The 18,850-nt window shown below is 43.6% G+C and overlaps 1 protein-coding gene across 2 annotated transcripts in view; it reads left to right on the top strand.

The window, feature by feature from the left end:
* MSL3 (MSL complex subunit 3) overlaps nucleotides 1–16,423 on the top strand; it is a 122,703-nt gene extending 106,280 nt beyond the window's left edge. For both annotated transcript variants that reach the window (XM_029604347.1, XM_029604348.1), the window contains 2 exons: nucleotides 8,720–8,804; nucleotides 15,526–16,423. In XM_029604347.1, coding sequence (XP_029460207.1) covers nucleotides 8,720–8,804; nucleotides 15,526–15,625 — 185 coding nt within the window. In that variant the 3' untranslated portion in view covers nucleotides 15,626–16,423. The remainder of the gene's footprint in view (nucleotides 1–8,719; nucleotides 8,805–15,525) is intronic.
* Nucleotides 16,424–18,850: the final 2,427 nt, after the last annotated feature.

Genomic DNA, 18,850 nt, shown 5'->3' with positions numbered 1-18,850 from the left:
AGTTGAAATGCTTCTTTAGTCAGCGAAGGGAGCAGCGGTCAATGAGTTTAGACACCCTAGTGCAGCCTTGGCTGGTGGGGGAACTCCTGTACGCCTTCTCCCTGTGGGCTCTCATAGGCTGGCTGTTGCAAGGGATAGAACTGGAGGGTAAATGGGTCATTCTGGTGGCGTAAGATTGGCACACAGATCTTGGAACACGGATCTCGTACACCTCCAAGTGGGCCAGCCCTTCTGCCTCCCAGGGGTGTGGGGCCTCTTTGTTCAGGGACAAGTAGTCATGGAGGATCCAGCTCCATTCTGTCTTACGGTCTGGCTCTTGAGTGGATACTACTTCATAAGAAGGAATATTTCTGTTTTGTTGAAGTTGAGGACATGGTTCACTTCCCTGGCTTACATTAGTGTCTGGTGACTATTTGTGAGTCCTGGTCAGAATCCCCTTGACGAGTGACTATCTCATGTATCTTGGCCTTTCTTCAGAACAGCTTGGACAAGAGACTAGCGCTGAATTCTTTGAAAGTGCTGGTGGCAGCTATTTTGTGCTATTGGGGTTGATTGTGGAGTACCATAAAGCGGTTATGCCCTCCTTTTTGAACCATTGTTCCCCCATGGGATCTTAATTTGGCTTTGCTGGGGCTGCTAGCAGCTCCTTTCGAGCCTTTGAGAAAGATGTCTTTGAAGGATCTGTCATTGAAGGTGGTATTTCTGGTTGCTATTTACTCCACCCGATGGGTTTCAGAGCTCCAAGCCTTATCTTGTTGAAATCCCTTTTTGGTAATTTTGTCAGATGCAAGGGTTTTTTGACTGATGCCATCCTTTCTCCCAAAGATAAATTCCACTTTTCATATCATTCAGATGATTTTCTTACTGGCCTTTGCCTAAGTATCAGTTCCTCAGGTGTCTGGATGTATGGAGGATTATTCTCCATTTCTTGGAAGTCAGAATAGGCTGTTTGTGCTCTTTGGGCATCCACATAGAGAGGTGGCTTGAAAGGCCACTCTGGCTTCTTTGGATAAAGGAGACTATTGACTTGGTTTGAATGCTCAGAGGCAAGAAGCCTCCGGAGCTGTTGTGGATGCATTCCACCAGGCATAGTCTACGTCCTGGGTAGAGGTGTAGGTGCTTGAACCAGTTAATATTTGCAGGGTGGTCACTTGGTCTTCTCTGCGTAAGTTTGTGAAGCATTATCGACTGGACATGATGGCGCGTGATGATATGGCATATAGTGTGGAGGTCCTTCGGGCAGCCCACTCTTCCTTCCACCTGGGTAGATGATGCATTGGTACTTCCTACTTGTCATGGGCTGGACTGGTATAGCAGAACAAAATGGAAGAAGACATTTCTTACCTGTTAATTTCCTTTCCATTAGTCCTGCTACACCAGTCCAGGACCCAACCGGGAAACGAGGCTGTATCATTACAGATTCTTTGCAGACTGTTCATAGCTGGTTGATATTTTTTGCTTCCTTTATGGTGTTCGTGTTTTTGTTTCCTCCCTTTGGTTGCAGGGAAGTTTCTTCTCAGGTTGTCATTTGTAATTTTTAAATTGGTGGGGTCTGATCCTAAGCTTTGTCAGAAAGATACTGGATTCCTGCTGCTAAGCACCACCCCGAAGTAGTGGCTGTGATGTCACAGAGGAAACTAGTGTTGTCTGCCTCCATCTGCTGTTAGAGGGAATTAACCCACTTGTCATGGGCTGGAATGGTGTAGCAGGACTAATGGAAAAGGAAAATAAGTAAGAAAAATTTCTCCTGGTCTGTAATCAGAATTGAAGTCCAAAAAGATGAATAGCCTCTGATTCTGAACTTTTGTGTTTATTTTCATGGAATTTGGTAAACTGAAGTTTTTGCATAGGCTGAAATATAGCACCTCAATAAGGTGCTATATTTATATTTTTATATATATATATATATATATATATATATATATATATATATATATATATATATATATATATATATATAGCACCTCAATAAGGACTCTCATGTGAATTTCCAAGCATAGGCCAGTTTCTTTCAAGTGTTGCAGAAGATTGAAGAATATGAAGTAGCAGAGAAGCAAGAGGTATCGGAGGCTGTGTTGAACAAAGGCCCAGTTACTATACTGCAGGAACAATGTACTTGGCAGAGTCCCAGATTACTCTTGGACTAAATACCTGCAGATGTTCTGTATTCTGCCAACATCAAATCCTAAGACTGTTGCTTATATAGTAACCCAGTCAAATGCAATAGCAGTGCCATTAATATTGCTACCTTTTGTCTATTGGAGCAATTGGCAAGTGCCATAAAATAGCACATTTATAGAGAAGGACAGAGTGATACACAGTAGGTGAACATTTCTCAAAGGAAGATCCCTAAACCTCACAATCAAAGTCCTTATAGGGAATTTCAGAGGAATGCAAAACATTTGAAATTTAAGATGGTAGAATGCTGAAACAAACACAAAAGGACAAGTGAGAAAACCAAAATCCCTTATCAAACAGAGGCTTTTTGAACTGTTAAGTGTTACTGTCAGTCACCTCTGTCAAAAACCCTGTTCCCCCTTCTTCCCCCCCCCCCCCCCCATTTCCCTTTACTAAGTTGTAATGGTATATGCAAACTACCTATGGCCTAGCTGGCTCTCTACTATTTTAATTCACACAGAAAATGGTTGAATTGGTACAAGTTTGAAACTTGTGAGCAGTAATGCCAATCAACAAGGCTTCAACCCTGTGCAACGGCTCTGTTTCTTTAACTGATCTAATGTCGCGAGGATCTAGTCCTTTGAGGGCCAGCAAAAGGTTTGGTTTTCAGGATATCCCAAATGGGGAATATGCTTGAGATTTGCATGCACACTGCCTCCATTCTATGCACATCTATTTCATGCATATTCATTAGGGATATCTTGTAAAACCAGACCTGTTGGCAGCCCTCGAAGAAAATTCTATCACCTACAACTTATGGCTACTTGCAAGAGTTTGCTCAGAATTGAAATTTATCTAATATTTTTTAATTCTTACATCTTCATTTTACATACAGTAAGTATTTTGAAAGAGTATTAGGTAAATAGTTTTAAAATCTGTCATGAAAAGCATTGTGAGATTTGTTTCAGAAGTTTTCAATTTTTCTACTTCTGACCTCTCGGGGTGGAGAGAAGTGAAGTGGAAAATGTTCTTCCAGGCTGTTGCATCTCTAGTGAAGGCACTCTTGTCTGTTATACTGTTGGAGCCTGGCAGTTTGTTGTCTGCCACAGAAAGATGTGGATCTGACGCACTTGCAGAGCCTCTTAAAGCCCAGGAGCTTGGGTTATAAATCATTAAATTCTGATGTAAAATTTCATATATTAGCAAATGCATTAGGTTTCGAGAAGCCTCAAATGCCAATATTTTATATTACAAATTTAAAAGATAAGAGGAAGTTTGAATCTAAATCATTTGTATGGTTAGAACACAGGACTTTAGTTTCCTAAGAATACCCTGGTTTATAAATGTACAAGCCGTTAAGCCCGTTAAAACGGGCTACATTAACATTTTTTTTGGATCATTTCCTTGCCCCTCATTCTCCCTCCCACCTCCCCCACTCTCTCCCCTCAGTCACTCCTCTCTCCCCCCTCCTCCCTCCCCCAGTCACTCCTATCTCCCCCTCCCCCAGTCACTCCCCCCAGTCACTCCTCCCTCCCCTCAGTCAGTCACTCCCCCCTCCCCTGAGTCACTCCTCTCTCCCCCCTCCCCTGAGTCACTCCTCTCTCCCCCCTCCCCTGAGTCACTCCTCCCTCCTCCCCTGAGTCACTCCTCCCCTCAGTCACTCCTCTCTCCCTCCTCCCCTCAGTCGATCTCCGCCGAAGACCCGGATCGGCGGCGGCATGCGCGCGAGGGAGGGACAGACTTCCTTCCGTCCGTCTGTCCCTCCCTCGCGCGCATGCCGCCGCCGCTCCGGGTCTTCGGGCCGCCGCTCCGGGCCGCCGCTGCCGCCGCTCCTGCCCAGGTCTTCGGGCCGCCGCTCCGGGTCTTCGGGCCGCCGCTCCGGGTCTTCGGGCCGCCGCTCCCGCCGCTCCGGGTCTTCGGGCCGCCGCTGCCGCCGCTCCTAAAGCACCATTTTTATTTTTAAGAGGCACACTGTGACCGACGTGCTCGCATGCGCGGTAGAGCTGCTCTCTACTGCGCATTTGCGGCACGTCGGTCAACCTTCGTTTATTAGGTTGATTTCTATGGAATGTTTCTCATCTGATTTCTGCTTAATATGAAAAATATTAGTATAATGTTCACTGGCTATAAATGGAACATTTTCTTCAGTATAATTGATATCTTGCATGGAATTGGGGCTGGAAAAAACCTAGGTACCTAAAACTTGGAGCCTACCACCTGCTGCTGGGTGGAGGAGCAGCAGTGGCCACAATCTTGATAACAATTGGTGATCAATAGTGTCAAAAGCTGTTGTCATATCTAAACATACTACAAGCACTTCTCTTCCCCAGTCAAGGCATAGGCCAGTTTTTGACAGAAGAGCAAGTAATGCGGTTTCGGTGCTGTAGCCTCTCAGTATCCAGATTGTTTAGGATGTAACACTGTTTCTGTCAAAAGTTGAGAACTGAATGAAAACTGTCTTCAATTATTTTTTGTGAACAAAGGTAATTTGAGATAGGCCTATAGCAGGGGTCGGGAACCCATGGCTCGCGAGCCAGATATGGCTCTCTTGAGGGTTGCATCTGGCTCGCAGACAAGTGTCGCCACACTTCGCGGTTCCCCGCTGACCCAGCTGCTCCCCGGTCCTCCGCCGCCCGGGCTTAAAATGCTGTCAGCCCGGGCGGAACGCGACAGGACAGCTGGAGTCAGCGGCACCGGCATGCTCTCTTCTCCTTCCCCCCCCCCCCCCCCCCCCCCCCCCCCCCCCCGCGGCCCGGAAGAGGAAGTGGAGAGCATCGGGTGCCTGCGCGGGAAGAAGAGACCACACTAGCGTGGTCTCTTCTTCCGCGCCGGCACCCGATGCTCACCACTTCCTCTTCCGGGCCGCGGGGGGGAGGAGAAGAGAGCACGCCGGTGCCGCTGACTGGAGTCAGCGGCACCGGCGTGCTGACTGGAGTCAGCGGCACGACTGGAGTCATCCGGTGCCTGCGCGGGAGTCATCCGGTGCCAGCCGGGTGCCTGCGCGGGAGTCTTCCCGCGCAGGCACCCGATGCTCTCCACTTCCTCTTCTTCCTGCGGCCCGGAAGAGGAAGTGGAGAGCATCGGGTGCCTGCGCGGGAAGAAGAGGCCAGCTAGTGTCCGGGAAGAAGACTGCAGCGCGGCTCGGAGGAAAATGAAGAGTTTCAACCGTGGCCGATGGGACTTCGGCTTCGCCTCTGCGAGGGCTGAAAATGAAGGAGGTTAGTGTTGGGAGGAGGCTGCTGCTGCCGCGAGTTCCCGGGGTGGGGGTGGGGGAGAGAGAGAGTGAATGAGCGAGCAAGCATGTGTGTTTGAGATCCTGTGTGTGTGTGTGTGTGTGTGTGTGTGTGTGTGAGAGATTGCATGTATGTGAATGATTGAGAGCCTGTATATGTGAAAGAGAGTATGTCTGTGATTGAGAGCCTGCCTGTGAGAGAGAGAGCATGAAATGTAAGTTTACCATTGGGAACCTGTATGTGTAAGTTTGTAATTGAAAACCTGTTTGTGTGAAAGAGTATGTGTGTATGATTGAGATCCTTTGTGTGTGAGAGAAATCATGTGTATGTATGATTAAGAGCCTGTGTGTATAAGTAAGATAGATATCATGTGTGTCTGTGTCTGATTGACAGCTGGTTTAGGTGATGGAGCATGTGAGTATGTGATTGAGAGCCTGTGTTTAAATGAGAGAGAGAGACCATGTGTGTCTGTGTGTGATTGAGAGCTGATTTAGGTGAGGGAGCATGTGAGTATGTGATTGAGAGCCTGTGTGTAAATGAGAGAAAGAGAGGACATGTTTGTAAGCATGTGAATGAGAGTCTGTGTGTGAGAGAAAAAGACAGCATGTATTTATGTGATTGAAAGCCTGTGTGTGTGTGTGTAAGCGTGAAAAGATAGACAGCATGTGTGTAAATGTGTAATTAAGAGCCTATATGAGAGAGAAAAAACATGTGTATATGTGAGTACTGAGAGCATGTGTGTATAGGTGTGTCATTGAGAGCCAGTGTGAGAGAGAGCGCTGGTATGTGACTGAGAGAGGAGAAAGTTCCAAGCAAACCACCCCGCCTCCTGCTAATTCAGAACAATCTCAGGACACCTGGATATCAAACGTTCCCAGGTATGCAGAGCAAAAAAATTTTTGTATCCTTATTATTTTTCACTACTGGATCTTTGTGTCTGCTATTTTGAAATATTTTGTTGGTATCTGGAAATGTTTTATATGAGTTTTTAATTATTGGATATTCCACTCATCAGCTGTTTCGAAATATGTTCTTTTTGTTAGTACAGTTTTACTGCTGATGATTTTATATTTCTTGATTTGTTTTATAAGGATGGGTGATGTTTCTTTTTTCCTTTATTATACTGCATACAGAGACTCTGGCTTGTTGCAGTTTCCAATTCAGTTTTTTCTGCATGCTTCTTGTTGTGCGTTTTGGTCTCTTTATTCTATGTTAGGTGAGGGACAGCATGTGATTCAGGTGAGGTTTTCTGCTGGCGTGTAGTTTCTGTGTAGGACTCTATAGCAGCCTGACTTAGTCCGTTTTCCTAATAGGAGATGTATTGGTGTCTTAAGGCCTGGTGTAATATTTTCAGAGACTTATTGTACTTTAAAAGTGTGATCTTACATAAAATGCACACATTTACTTGTATTTAGTTTTAAACATATTGTATGGCTCTCATGGAATTACATTTTAAAATATGTGGCATTTATGGCTCTCTCAGCCAAAAAGGTTCCTGACCCCTGGCCTATAGTTTTCAGGAGTAGGGGAATCTAAATAAGTCTCTTTCAGTACTGGCTTAATTTATACAGGCTTTGTACATGTGTAGAAGTGTCTCTATGGATGCAGTGTTTTTAGTAATGGCTCAGGCAAAAGACAAAACATATCTCGTATTTGAGATCTGTTTGAAGATGTTGCCTTAAACAGCCATACCCTGATAGGGTAAGGTTCCATGTGTGGTTGCCTGAGAAATCCAATCTTCTTGGCGCTGGCCCAAATGTCTGCAGAGGTGTCACCAGGGTCCTTGAAACAAGCCACCGGTGTTCAGATTGAAGCTGTCCTCGATTTGCTTTGAGATGAAGCTAGAACTAAGAGCATGGAGGTTTCCTATGCTAAGAGATTTGCTTCAAGTTGCTCGATCTGACATTTGAAGGCCTCAGCATATGTAGGTGAAGAGTACACGACACAAAGTTCTGATTTGGTGGATATGCCTAATGCTCTGAAATGGACATTCTGAAGGAAGAATATAGATTATATATATTTAAATATATTGTATAAACAGTGAACCCTACGGGGATCTTGCAAGCAGTCTTAAATGACAAGCAAAACAAGGGGCCATCTTTCTCCCTCAGGCCCATTCTGGGCCTGAGGGAGAAAGAAAAGTTAGTAAAACAAGCCGTTGGTGAATCTTTGGAAAATGTTGTCAGAGTAATTGTTTACAACACTAATCATCTATTTGTGCTGGCTGTAGCAAGTGCCTAATCCCCCATTTTTTTTCCAATTGCTCCACTAAGCATTATAACATTTTTATTTGTTATTGTAAGGCAGCTGGGATGGTGTGCCAGACACTTGGGAAAAATAGTGATTTAGTAAAAGATTATTGCCATATTTGAGGCTGGGAATACATTTTCTGTATTGTAGAACTTGCTTAGAGGTGTGTAGTGAGGTATTTCTTCCTCATCTGATTACCCCAGATGAGGCTGAACTTGATGGACCAATTGCCTTTGAATCTGACTGACAACATAAGTATTTACAATAGTTTTTTTTTTCTTATTGTTGTACCTAGGCAGGCTGGAAGCCCATATAATGGCAGTGGTAATTTTGGTCTGCACTTCAGTGAGATTTGAGCTCTGCAAATTGTCAGCATGTAGTTTGGTTTACACATTCACCTAATACTATTGCCTGGACTATGCTTCTTGGTAGGACTCTAGGTTTGGCATGACAGACTATTCCCTAGCAACCAGTAGACTAGGATTGCTTCTTTTCTGTAAACAATTATATTCCTGTGAATCTGGAGTTCATTGTGTGCATATAGCCCTTATTATACTAATTATGGCATTGTGACTATTGAGATGCTTTTATTTAGAAGACTGATTATATGTATATAATGTGGTCTTTGAAGCTAGCATCTCAGTAGTGGCTCGCTCTGTGGTCCTCTCCTTTTTGAGATGTGAGGCAGTTGATCCTGAATGTGTGTAAACATCCTTGAGTGACCTGAGAACCTCTGAAAACTTCTAAACATTGGGAGAGGCTCCTGTGCTAGGCATACACAGCTTGGAATGATGCTCTTAGGTTGCGCGCGCTGCTAATAATATTTTAAATGTATAATTGTTCCTGTTTTTATAAAGTGAAAGTGTGTGTGTTTGTGGGTAGCTGTCTTAGAACCACCAAAAGATTGTAGTGCACAAGTTTTTAAAACCTCTTGAAGAAACCTGTGAGATTGCAAATATTGATGCTTTTTTGGTCCTTTTAAAGTTCACACCCTACAAGCCTTTAGTATTCTCCTGGTCTGACATGGCTGCTAGCATGCCACACTGATTTTGAAAAAGATTCTGTTTTAAAGACCATTACATAATCTAAAACTTTTTTTTTTCCCCCTCCATCTGCAGTAAAGCTACCAGAAATAATGGGGAAGATGTACTTTTCGGACAAAAACCTGAAGGCTTTGATAAAGCATTTTGAGCTCTTTTTGAGGTAACCATTATATGTCTTTAAAAGAAAACTCCACTGTGATTTTTAATACTCCTAATATGCTACTTGGTGGATGGTAACTTTTTTTTTTAAAGGGGTAACCTCTGCCATGAAGGATCACTACTTCTCTTCTAGGATTTATCTTTCAGGTCATCAATTTAAAGGGGTAGAAAATGTTGTGTCTAGTTGATATTTTCTATAAAGAATATATAGAAGAGCATATTCATAACTTCCATGAGCCAATAGCAGTAAAACAGTACATCTGCATAGTTCTTTATTCTTTTTAAAAAGATGTTAAAACATTATATACAAATATAAGCATCTTTTGTTTTGTTTACCTTTCTTTCTGAATTGGGGAGTCTAGGAGTCCTTTATAACAATGCATTTACAGTTTAACAAGCTGAGGGTACTATATACAGTATTTCTCCAGAGCTAGAGCTTGAAAAGTTTCATTCAAACACAACTGCTATATTAAGCCATTTAAAGTTTACTGACTAAATAGGATTTAATACATAGAAACATAGAAATGATGGCAGAAGAAGACCAAACGGCCCATCCAGTCTGCCCAGCAAGCTTCACACATTTTTTTCTCATACTTATCTGTTTCTCTTAGCTCTTTGGTTCTATTTCCCTTCCACCCCCACCATTAATGTAGAGAGCAGTGATGGAGCTGCATCCAAGTGAAATATCTAGCTTGATTAGTTAGGGGTAGTAACCGCCGCAATAAGCAAGCTACACCCATGCTTATTTGTTTTACCCAGACTATGTTATTCAGCCCTTATTGGTTGTTTTTCTTCTCCCCTGCCGTTGAAGCAGAGAGCTATGCTGGATATGTGTGAAGTATCAGTTTTTCTTCTCAATACTAGGAATGTTTTCTGTTCTCTCTAATGCAGCTCTCTCATGGCATCACTAGTACTGTATGCTTTTTATGTCACTGTCTCCAGCAGCGCTGGTGTGGTCTTTCCACATGAATATTTTTAAACGGCAAGTTATATCTTGTTTCAGTGCTAAGTTGCATGTCCAAGATGTGAAGTGACTATTTCTTTGGCATCAGAAATTGTTCTTGTTACACTGAGCCTTTCTCCTCTTAATTTTCCTTATTGCCAAGCTTCTCTGTCTCCTGCAATGCCATAAGGGCTGCAGGATGTGGCCATTGCCGCAGAATTGACTGGTACTGGCCAAATTGCCACAGGAGACCAGGAGCTATGGGATAATTAGCAGGACAGCATGTTCCTCCTCTTCTGACTCCCCTTCCCTCCTTGGAAGTGCCTAATCAGGACAGGAGTAAAGGAGTCAATCTCTTTATTTATTTATTTATTTATTTATTTAGGGTTTTTATATACCGACATTCTCGATATACATATCGAATCAAGTCGGTTTCCATAGAACAAAACTGTCGCTGGTAAGGCGTTACATTAAACAAAGAACAGGGTATTGAACAAAAAACGTACGGCGTTACATTAAACAATAAACAAAGAATTGAACAATAGAACGTAAATCAATAAATATTGAATATGAAATATAAAATAGACTACAAAATTTGTCAAATAACATGAATAAATGGTACGGTTAACTGCAAATAATTGGTAGGTAAGGTTGAAATGTATATTTCAACCTTATGTGACGAATTGCAATTAATGGACATTTGGCAGGTCTTGCATCCCGGAGACTCTGACTTTACGTTTTTTTCCAACCCCCACCAGTCTTATTCCAGGTTGGATTATTTGCTGGTATCGGACTGCTGTTTCCCGAGGGTGACGGAGTCCAGTATTGGTACAATTTCTATCTCTGATCACACCCCATTTCCTTACTAAACGTAGATGTAAAAATCTTGGCAGCTGTCCTGGCGGCCTGGTTAAATGGAATTTTGCCCCTCCTTATTCATAAAGATCAGATGGGGTTTGTCAAAGGGTGGCAGGGGGTTTGTAATATCTGGTGTTTGGCAGTCTTAAGCTATCAATCGACAGCGGAGGCTTTGGTTTTGAGTTTGGATGCGGAAAAGGCTGATTCCTTATCCTGGGAATATGTGTTCTGGGCCCTGCAACGTTACGGCTTCTCGGGGGCATATCTTCAATGGTTGCAGGCTCTTTATCGTAACCCTAGCGCCTCTATTCTGCTTAACGGGGGGCCTACCGACCCTTTTCCTTTATATTGCGGAGTCCGGCAGGGATGTCCCCTTTCCCCATTGCTATTTGTGTTTGCCTTAGAACCCCTGGCTATCCGGCTGCTTTATTTGTGGATGACATCCTTTTGTTTGTGGGACGACCTTGCACCAGTGTGCCTACTATTATTCACCTTTTTGATAAGTTTCGTCTGGTGGCAGAGCTGAAAATCAATTATGGAAAGTCAGAGGCTTTGGCCCTGAATGCTCACCTGCCTGGCTCTTGGTACGGTCCCTTTCCTTTTCAGTGGGCCCCTGACAAGATCAAATATCTGGGCGAATGGGTACCCCGACAGCTCATATGGCTCTGAGTTGAATATTGTCCCATGTCTCCTTCGGCTTCAGGCGCAGCTGCAGCTCTGGACCCCATTGCCACTTTCCCTACAGGGTAGGAGAAATGGTACTGGTGCCATGCCTTCTTTATCTGCTACACATGATTCCCTGTTGGTTGAAAGCCGCGGATCTTCGACAATTGCGTGCTAGTTTACAAAAGTTCCTGTGGAAGGGGAAGCGGACTCGATTGGCTTATACCGTCTTGGAGCACCCCCGGGAGCAGGGAGGGCTTAATTTGCCAGATTTCAGGCTATATATAATGTGGCATGTCAGTTGCGGTATGTGGGTGAGTGGATAACGGAGACCTACTGCTATAATGCACCAGGGATGTTAAATAAGATGTCTCAGCCTAGCTCCCCTTTAAGTGTTATTGAGCTGCGCCCAGGGCTGCGGACTACTCTGACATACCCCAGAATATTCTTACAACCTTGTATCCAAGCCTGGCGCTGGTTGCGGAGACAATGGGGCTTGCGGGGCATAGCCTCCCTTTTTTTTTGCCTTTTCTGGGGAATGCAAGTTTTGTGCCGGGGCAGGATAGCAGGGCTGTCTTCCAGGCTTGGGCTGAAAATGTGGTGGTATACATATTTCATTTGTTAGAACCAGACTCTCACGTCATCCAAGATTTTGCTACTCTGGCCCGCATGTTTCAACTGCCTACTAAGTACTTTTATGCATACTTGCAAGCCCGTCATTATATCCAGTCCCTTGTCTGGTCTGTAGAGGACCTGACAGCAGAAACGACGTTTGCTACCAAGGTTTTTGACATTGCCTGCCTCAATAATACGATTACTGGTTGGAAAAAACTAGGTCAATCATTGGGTCACCCAGGCCGATTGCAGCATCTTACGACCCACTGGACTGCCTTGTTAGACTCACCAGTGGCTCCGAACTACCTGAAGAGCTGCTTTACGGCTCTTTATTGGTTGCTGCCTGATGTGGGGCTACGTGAGGTCCAATTCAAAATTCTTCATAACATTTACTGTGATGTTCACCGGTTTCATATGAAGATTACACAGTCTCCTCTATGTAGCCGGTGTGGCGCTGCTGAGGGCAATGTATACCATCACTTGTTGGCATGTTCACGTGTCGAGGTTTTTTGGAAGTCTGTTCTTAACGTGATTCATAAAAGTACTGGTACTGTCATTTCTCATATGGGTCGCCTTTTACTGGCCCACCAACAAACTGATCAGGGTCCCAGTACACATTCCAGAGCAATGTTTGAATGCCTAGCGGTTATGATGGCATGTCATACCATATTGGCTCTTTGAACCGATCCCTTGGTGCAACCTTCAGTTGATGCGTGGTTTGGCAGGATGGCCTCTCTACTACAGATGGAATATCTGGACTTCCGCTCGGGAAAGAGAAAGCTGGACAAGATATATAGTGCTTGTTGGAATGCCTGTTATGCCCTGTTTCCTAGTGCTCTACAAACTGAGCTCAGTAACAATGGCTATAAGCCCATATGGTCTTAATTGAGGTTCCGAGGGAGGGTGGGAATGGGGGGAGGAAGGGAGGTCTGTATGTGGTATGCATGTGGTGTGAATGGGAATGGGTGGGGAGGGGGTGGTAGGGCCAAGATTGGATGGAGGGGATAAAAAAGGAAAACCAGGGAACACGTTTACAGAGGGATCGGTTGTTGGACCGAACATTTATATGCAATGCTTGTATTGTACACTGTTTTCTGTGTTGCATATGCTATTGTTATCCCATGTGTGTGTGTAACGTCTTCCGGTTAATACAAATTATTTTGATAAAAACAAGAGTCGTACGTTCCCTGTTCGAGCCTTTACATTCCTATAACTTAACAGTCTGACATGGGAACTTCTTTCCCACGTAGCCATCACTTCTGCCAACAGGGTCAGTGAGTTACACACCCTTGTTGCATACTCACCCGACCCTGCGTTCCTCCGTGACCGAGTGGTCCTACGTACTCACTCTCATATCCTTCTTAAGGTAGACACAGCCTCTCACCTTACTCAGAATATACTCTGCCCACTTTTTCCCAATGCCTCTCACCAGGCGAGAGGGTTTTCCACTCCTTGGACTGTAAGAGTGCACTTGCAGTCTAGATAGAATGACAAAAGGCAAGCTGCGAGTTCAAGTGGGCAAACAGACTCTCTCCAACTGACTAGCAGACTGTATTGAATTCTGCTATGATGCACCAGGCCTTCCTCTCTAGGTGTGAGTACAGGCACATTCTATAACGGCCATGACAACATCGGTATCACACTATCATTCAATAGCAATGGCCGCTATTTCCTAGGCTGCGACTTGTAGCTATCTTCACACATTCGCAGCCCCCTTCTACTTATCAATGAAAGTCTGTCAAGACTCTGCCTTTGGCCAACCTGTCTTGAAAAGCTTTCTTCCTCGATAATCCCCAACTCCTTCCACAACCACCTGCTGTGATGTCAGGCTGCCTCATCTTTACCAATAGCACCCCAATTATTGTGCTTCTTCACGAGTTGTCTGCTATTGGCTTGTTGTAATGCAAGTCAGCCTGTAGCTTGCTAATCACCCATATGTGAGGACTACCATCCTGCTTGTCCTGGGAGAAAGAGTTGCTTACCTGTAACAGGTGTTCTCCCAGGACAGCAGGATGTAGTCCTCACTGAACCCACCTACCACCCCGCGGAGTTGGGTCCCCTAATGTTTGTTTTATTTTTTGCTTGTGCTTTTTGCTACAAACAAGACTGAAGGGAGACCCCTGTGGACACAGGGATAATGGCATGCTGGGCATGCTCAGTGCACTCAGTGTGCCAGTATCAGTCAAAGCTTCTAGAAACTTTGACAAAGTTTTCCGTGATAGGGCTCCATCCAGTGACGTCACCCATATGTGAGGACTACATCCTGCTGTCCTGGGAGAACACTTGTTTACAGGTAAGCAACTCTGCTTTCTGTACACCCTCTGACTTAATATCCTAGTGATATTAAGTCGGAGGAATCAAAAATGTACAACAAAAAAAAAGGTGCCAGCTGTTCCAGTTAGACGAATGGACGCTCAATTTTGTGTCTGTTTTCCTAACCAATCGCTGTCAGCGGGTTCGGGAAAACAGATGCTCAGAAAATTGAGCGACTGGTTTCCTGAACCCGCTGACAGCCACCTCTCCTGGGCCAAGGAGGCTCTAGGAACACGTAATCGTCCTTAGCGCCTCCTTTTAGCACGACCCCTCATTTAAATATAGGATCACGTTCCCAGGAGAGGTGGCTGGGCACGTGTTCGGAGAGCAGGCGCTCAACACGGAGCACCCGTTCTCCCGCAATCCTTTCTGTATCAGGCTGTATGAATAGAAACTGGTAGAAAGCCGCAAACCATTTGCTTTCAAATTTATTTGTTATTGCAACAATACTTGTTTAAATAAAGGATTTCCTGCTTCCCCATCCATTGAGCCACCTCAAATATATATCTATCCTTGATGTTTATTTTCTGACTCCATTGTTCCTTTCCCCTACAGCCAACCTAATCCTTGGTCTTACTTGCAGAGAAAAGTGTTTCATGCCACATCTGCTGGCTATTTCTCTACCTCTCAACCCCTAGCCTCCTGCTGTTTGGGTCAGATTCATGACTGTTAATATGGCAACCATCTATGCAATGTGTGCATGTTTCTTGGACAAGTACATATTATTATTATTATAGTTGGTGGTATCATGAACAAGCTAAAGTCACCAAATACCACACCATACCTATACATTATCATTTTACTCAACATTATAATAGAATAATTTAAGAGAACTGTAGTACAAAGTACAATGATTGTATGGTTTTTCCTATTAATCATTGAAAAGGACAAGATCCAGATCACACAACATATACCTTATATTATGAATACATGTTACCGATAAATGTTCTGGCACATTGTTAGTAAGAGTTCAACCAAATATATATTTACGTGCCTCATTGTAAACCGTTGTGATGGTGCTTTACTAAACGACGGTATAGAAAAGATTTTAAATAAATTAAATAAATAAATAAAATATGAGAGACTGAGTGAAACAAACAATATTTAGGTAAGGTTTTTTGCATAGCTACTGGAAACTAAATTTGTTCCAGTTAGAATTTGACTTTTTTCAGTAGTAGAATAAATTCCTTGGTCAAATATCCTCTTAACTTGTAGTTTTCAGCTGAGGGACAAACATTTCCATTATCTTGGATAATTTATTGGTAAAGTAGGTACTTTTATTTATTTTTGTTTGCAACATTGACTGATAAATTTTGTTTTTTCTTTCCAGATTTCTTGCTGAGTATCATGATGATTTCTTTCCAGAATCAGCTTATGTAGCTGCATGTGAGGCCTATTACAGCACCAAAAATCCTCGGGCAGTCTACTGAAGTGTATTTTTTGGGGGTTTGTTTTTTTTTTTCCCTCCCATGAACAAATAAGCAAGAAAAGCTTGTGATGCTGCTGCTTTTTCCCTTTAGCCAACAGTGGAAGATGTAAAGATAGCTTTTTCTTCATGGAGTGCCTTCTGTGAAAGCTGAATCTGTGGTAGAGATGGACCACTTTGTTTTATTTTTTGTCTGAGCTATACAGACACTGCATTCTGAATCCTTCAAGGTGTTGTATGTGAGCATTACGTTACATGTTTTGAGGAAGCTTTGCACTAATTTCTAATGCATTGGACTGAGTAGAATTGCATCAGAAAAATACATTTGGGGGAGAAAAAGCCCCTTGCATTAACAGGGCATTTCATGAAAACCCAGTTTGAATTTTTTTTTTTTTCCATTCAATACGGATGAATTTACAGCATGAAAACTGACTTTAAGCAACATTGTCTTGTGGATTTCATTTCATACACAATATTTTGTGAGGCTGTCCTAGAAAAAACATACATTGTTTTAAATAAGAGTGAGAAAACTTGGTGTGACTTTTTTGATTGTTCAAATATCTGCTGCTTTGAATTTTTTTTTTTTTTTTTAATACATCATTCTTTAAAGTTGTGTGTGGGTGTCAGACACAGAATTTGAGGGCTTGATATAACTGATATATATTTTTTTCTTTTGTTTCCCATTTTTTTTTTGTGGTTGCTTATTTCCCAGTTTATCACATTCTTTTTCCAATGTGGGATTATTCCTTGTATATTTTGAAAATAGAAATAAAAATAAAAAATGTAGCTTGCAGACACCACCTATAACTTTTGACTCCCTTAATGATTCGGCCATTAAAGCCAATAGTAAAGAATAAGCTGTTCCATTAGTTCTCTTACAAGCAGGCATGAATTATCCATTATGCACAGATGACATTTGATGGTACCGCCATGGTCCCAGCTGTCAGAGCTCAATAAAAACTTTACTGAGCATGCACCTGCACACGTCCTTGTGAACCCGTCAAGATGAACTTCCTCCAGACTATTTTACCTTTAATTCAACTAAGGGATTGGATGTGTGCTCTGGATCTGAAAGATGCTTATATATTCATTCCCATTAATTCCACCCATTAGAAGTTCCTCAGGTTTGTGATAAAGGATGTGCACCTATTTGGTTACTTAGTGACCCTGAGGGTGTTCATGAAATATCTCGCAGTAGTAGCTGCATAGCTTTATCAGCTGGAAATCTGCATATTCCCATACCAGGATGTGTTTGTGATGGGTCCATTTCTTTCAGTCCCTCAAGAAATCCATTTGCCAAGTCAAACCTGATTCTGGTTCAAAGAACTCATTTTATAGGAGAATGAATAGACTAACTTCAGGAAAAAGTTTCTCCATGCAAAAGGGCTGCATTGCTGGTGGGGCTAGTAAGTGCCTTAATTCAGGAGGACAGTAAAACTATCCTCATTTTTGGCCACATGTCGGCTGTGGTAAATGTCATGTTTTTGACTTGTTGGTAAATGTGGGACCTTTAGTGGCGTCTCCACAGCCAAAGGAATCTGTTCAAGCATTATCCCAATAAATATATATGATCTCTGGGATGAGAGCATCTCTTCACTAGTGGAGGAAGATGTCCAGTAGACTAGCGGAGGGTAGTGCATACTGTTATGTACTAGTTGACTAGCCTTATCAAGTGAGAGCCATGGCAACTTTAGATGTACTTCTATGGAAGATATATGCAAAGATACTATCGGTTGTCTCTGTACATCTTTAACGTCCCACTATTGTATACACAGCCTGTCATAAGAACATAAGAAATTGCCATGCTGGGTCAGACCAAGGGTCCATCAAGCCCAGCATCCTGTTTCCAACAGAGGCCAAAACCAGGCCACAAGAACCTGGCAATTACCCAAACGCTAAGAAGATCCCATGCTACTGATGCAATTAATAGCAGTGGCTATTCCCTAAGTAAGTCCTAAGGAAACAGTACATTTGTCCAAGTAGGTCTGCACAGCCTGCTCACGCAGTAGTCCACTGCCCACCTATTAAGGCTATGTTGTCTTTAAGCAAGTGCTTCCTTAGTACTACCCTCTGCTTGGGACTTCTCATACATAATGTCTAATTTATGCTGGCTTCTCGATTGGAGAAAGCAAGTTTGCTTATCTGCTTAGATAAATGGATGAATTAGCCATTTTTAATACTCACTCGCTTCTCTGAAAAGACTACCTTGCTAAAACTTAAGCGCTGGAAGAGACTGAAGTGTTTGAGCATGCATGCACAAGAATTCCCACACATGCTCAGTAAAGTATTTCTCGCAGGACAAGCAGGATGGTAGTCCTCACATATGGGTGACATCACGGAACACTTTTGTCAAAGTTTCTGGAACTTTGACTGGCACCTACTGGGCATGCCAGGCATGGCACTAAACTTGCAGCCAGCAGGGGTCCCCCTTCAGTCTTCTTTTTTCCATGCAGCAGTAGCCACGCGTTAAGGAGTTCCACAGAGATTCCTGACAGGAATTTTCCTCACAGAATTACTAAAAACTTTTCACTCCGCGGTACTCCGGTAAGTTTTTTTTTTTACCTGTTTTCAGTCGATTCCAATCGAGTTTGACCCTCGCAGCCTACTGGCCATCGACTGTACCGTGGCTCAATTTTTTCAAAGGCCATGGCATCGGGGTTCCGTCGATGCCTGGGCTATACTCTCACCATGTCCATAACATACCCTCATAAAGTCTGTGTAATGTGTCTTGGGTACGAGCATGATGTCTTGACCTGCACCAAATGTGCCTTAATGACACCAAAAGGTCACAAGGCCAGAATGGAGAAAATGGAACTTCTCTTCCATTCTCAAACCCCGACGCCGTCTATTGCATCAACATCGTCTGAACTGGCACCGTCCACTTCGCGCCAGTATTGGCCACCGGCCGGTGACTGCCTGGCGTCGACGACTTCTCGGCCTTCGACTACCTCTACCCCTCCTCAGGAACGAAGGGATTGTAGAAAGAAACATTGGCATCTACACCGGAAGTCTCGGACCATCGAGGAAGAAAAATCTTCGACCTCGCCATCGTCCGAGCTGCCATTGAAAAAACCCCATCCAGAAAAGGCATCTACCCTATCTGCGACCAGGTCACCGAGGGTACCCTCACCCGGACGGGTATCGGGAGCCGCGACTCTGCTTTTAACTGTGGTCCCTCCGGCTATGCCACTGCCTTCTTCTTCCCTTCCAGAGCCGGGGCTGCTTGCTC

This window comes from Rhinatrema bivittatum, chromosome 5 (assembly GCF_901001135.1).
Source record: "Rhinatrema bivittatum chromosome 5, aRhiBiv1.1, whole genome shotgun sequence".
In the NCBI taxonomy this organism is placed as follows: Eukaryota; Metazoa; Chordata; class Amphibia; order Gymnophiona; family Rhinatrematidae; genus Rhinatrema; species Rhinatrema bivittatum.
The sequence above is the reverse complement of the archived record's forward strand: the minus strand, read 5'-3'. Positions and strand labels throughout refer to the sequence as shown.